This window comes from Sinocyclocheilus grahami, unplaced genomic scaffold (assembly GCF_001515645.1).
Source record: "Sinocyclocheilus grahami isolate Dianchi unplaced genomic scaffold, SAMN03320097.WGS_v1.1 scaffold358.1, whole genome shotgun sequence".
Lineage (NCBI taxonomy): Eukaryota > Metazoa > Chordata > Actinopteri > Cypriniformes > Cyprinidae > Sinocyclocheilus > Sinocyclocheilus grahami.
This window is the reverse complement of record NW_015505537.1, coordinates 1,477,984-1,480,385: the sequence shown is the minus strand read 5'-3', so window position 1 is coordinate 1,480,385 and position 2,402 is coordinate 1,477,984. Positions and strand designations below refer to the sequence as shown.

The 2,402-nt window shown below is 37.1% G+C and overlaps 1 protein-coding gene across 1 annotated transcript in view; it reads right to left on the bottom strand.

Annotated features, from left to right (window-relative positions):
* Positions 1 to 1,556: 1,556 nt before the first annotated feature.
* The window catches only part of LOC107548920 (nuclear factor of activated T-cells, cytoplasmic 3-like), a 76,259-nt gene continuing 75,413 nt past the window's right edge, over positions 1,557 to 2,402 (bottom strand). Inside the window, exon 10 of the mRNA XM_016229793.1 lies at positions 1,557 to 1,567. Within this exon, the coding sequence (XP_016085279.1) occupies positions 1,557 to 1,567 (11 nt within the window). The remainder of the gene's footprint in view (positions 1,568 to 2,402) is intronic.

The window sequence follows — 2,402 nt, the reverse complement described above, 5'->3', positions numbered from 1 at the left end:
CAAGCTCCTTATGCTCATCTAACACACACAACACACATGCGTACAGCTCACTCAGCACATAAGCAGTCTACATTTAATCACGGATATCATGTTGAGAGATAAATGCAATGGTACAAGTAGATTACTCAAATTACAATGGTGTTTTAACCTTTGGTTTACATTTCCTATGTTCTAGTCCTTCTTTGACCTTTCTGTTTGATAGTGAGTGTGTTTGTGTCAATTCCCTGTTTTTTGTCTTCCATCTGTCAGTCTGTCTGTAGCCCCTCCCTAGCACCACCTGCAAAGAGTCTTTGACATCACCTGTGCCATCTGTTCACACACACAAACACACACCACCATCCGGACGATTCTTATTTGTCCATGAAATCTCAAAACAGTCCCAGCTTTCTACATAAATAAACTTTAATCCACCCAGTGGCAGCACCAGATCCACACAGACCTGGAATGAAAACAATTGGACCAGAATATCAAGTGGGATTCCCGCCTACTGCAAACTGCTAGTCAGCACTATTAAAACCAGTTTAACCCGAAACAAAACGGCTTTGGAAATGAAAACCAGTGAGATTTGTAAACAAACACTGGGTTTTACGCTAAACAATCATCTGCATTCACACAGAAAATCACACCTACCAGAATGCACTGCCACTGACAACCACTGAATTCTGCTGAAAAGTGATTCATCAAATGGAACTGTAGTATCTGGGGCCATAAAAGTGCCAGGAAAGTGTGATTAAGAACTGCAAAGTCTGAGTGATACATCAACTTATATTTAAATCTAGCGAAACTATCAGCCAGCTGCAGAACTCTTACAGTTAACCATGATGAGTGATTCGTGGCTCTTATGAACAGACATGAGAGAAAAGAGAGCAAGAAAAAATTTGTAAGTTTATATTTAAAAGCAATAAACAATAAGCATAATAATAATATGATACATATTTATTTTACTATATGGAATACAGTAAACAATCACGATGCATGCATAAATGAATGAATAAATTTAATTTTTTATATATTTATGAATTATTATTCAGGGATGCAAACTCATCATGGGTGAAAAAGGTGACAAAGACGAGCACCAAAAAATAAATAGAACCCTACATTTTTTTAACGGCCTTTACTATTTTTTTTTTTTAACTCTGCCAAAATCACTTTAAATGTTCACTTTCATTCATGAAGAAGACAGGAAAAAAATGGTCTCCTGGTGGAAAACAAAGACTTGAGATGAAAATGACATGAAATTACCATTATATCCAGTAGATGGCAGCAGAGGATCACTCATTAGCTCGGTTGCCATTTCAACTCCCTAGGTTTTTTCACGACTTGCTTTTGGATTTTTTATAAAATGACTATGAAGTATAGCAAGTGCAGGAAGCCACAAGAATGTAATTTAAGGATAAATAAATAAGCCCAGACACCAACAGGCTAGTAGGGTTAATTATTTAAATATTTAACTAGTTAACTACAAATTAAGTTAATTATTCATGGTATAATAATAATTAAATAATGCATTACATATTTTGTCATTTTTTAAAAATTGAATTTAAAAACAAAATTTTTCAAACATTGCCTAAAAAAGAACATATCAAAAGGAGAGCTTTAAGTTATCTTTACCTGTAGAGCTGCTAAAGGCAACACAGACTTGTTGCTGCTGTAATTTTGTTCCTCTGAATTTACTCTGCATCACTTAAAGAACAGCTCTGGTTTGACACTAGCTTGTCACATAGTTAGTTCCGTCCATATCTCCATATCACAGTCAATCGCGGATCAATTTGGCGGATTCACTTGCATACTTTTTTACACTCGCATTTCTCATTCCTGAAAGAGTATACGTGGAAGGTTTGGTCCTCTTAAACTTTTCTTCAAACTGAATGAAGTATGTAGAGACACCGAGCAAAGGGCGCTTCCATTATGGCGCAACTGTCTGAGCTTACGCGAAAACTCCTGATATAATCAATAACCAACTACACAATGAATATTATATTCATAATATTTGCACTTATTTGCATCGTGTATGCTTTCTTTTTGTCTTGCTATAATAGGAAGATCTGTGAGTGTGTAGAACTACGTAAACTTGAGATCAGAGCGGATTCTGACTAACCTACAGTAAACACCTCTGATTGGCCATTGCTTTCAACAGAGATGCCTGTGATTGGCTACAATACTCAACGCTGCAAAACACGTTGTAAATAGAAACTTTTGGTTTTGTAATTCGAAACCAGCGCGCGCGCACGCACACACACACACACACACACACACACACACACACACACACACACACACACACAAAGGAGCGTTTGAAAGCGGGTGACTTCGAGCGGGTACAGAATTGAGTTAGTATAATGGCACTGTAAAAAAGACAACCCCCCCCCCCCCCCACACACTTTAACAACTTCGCACATATT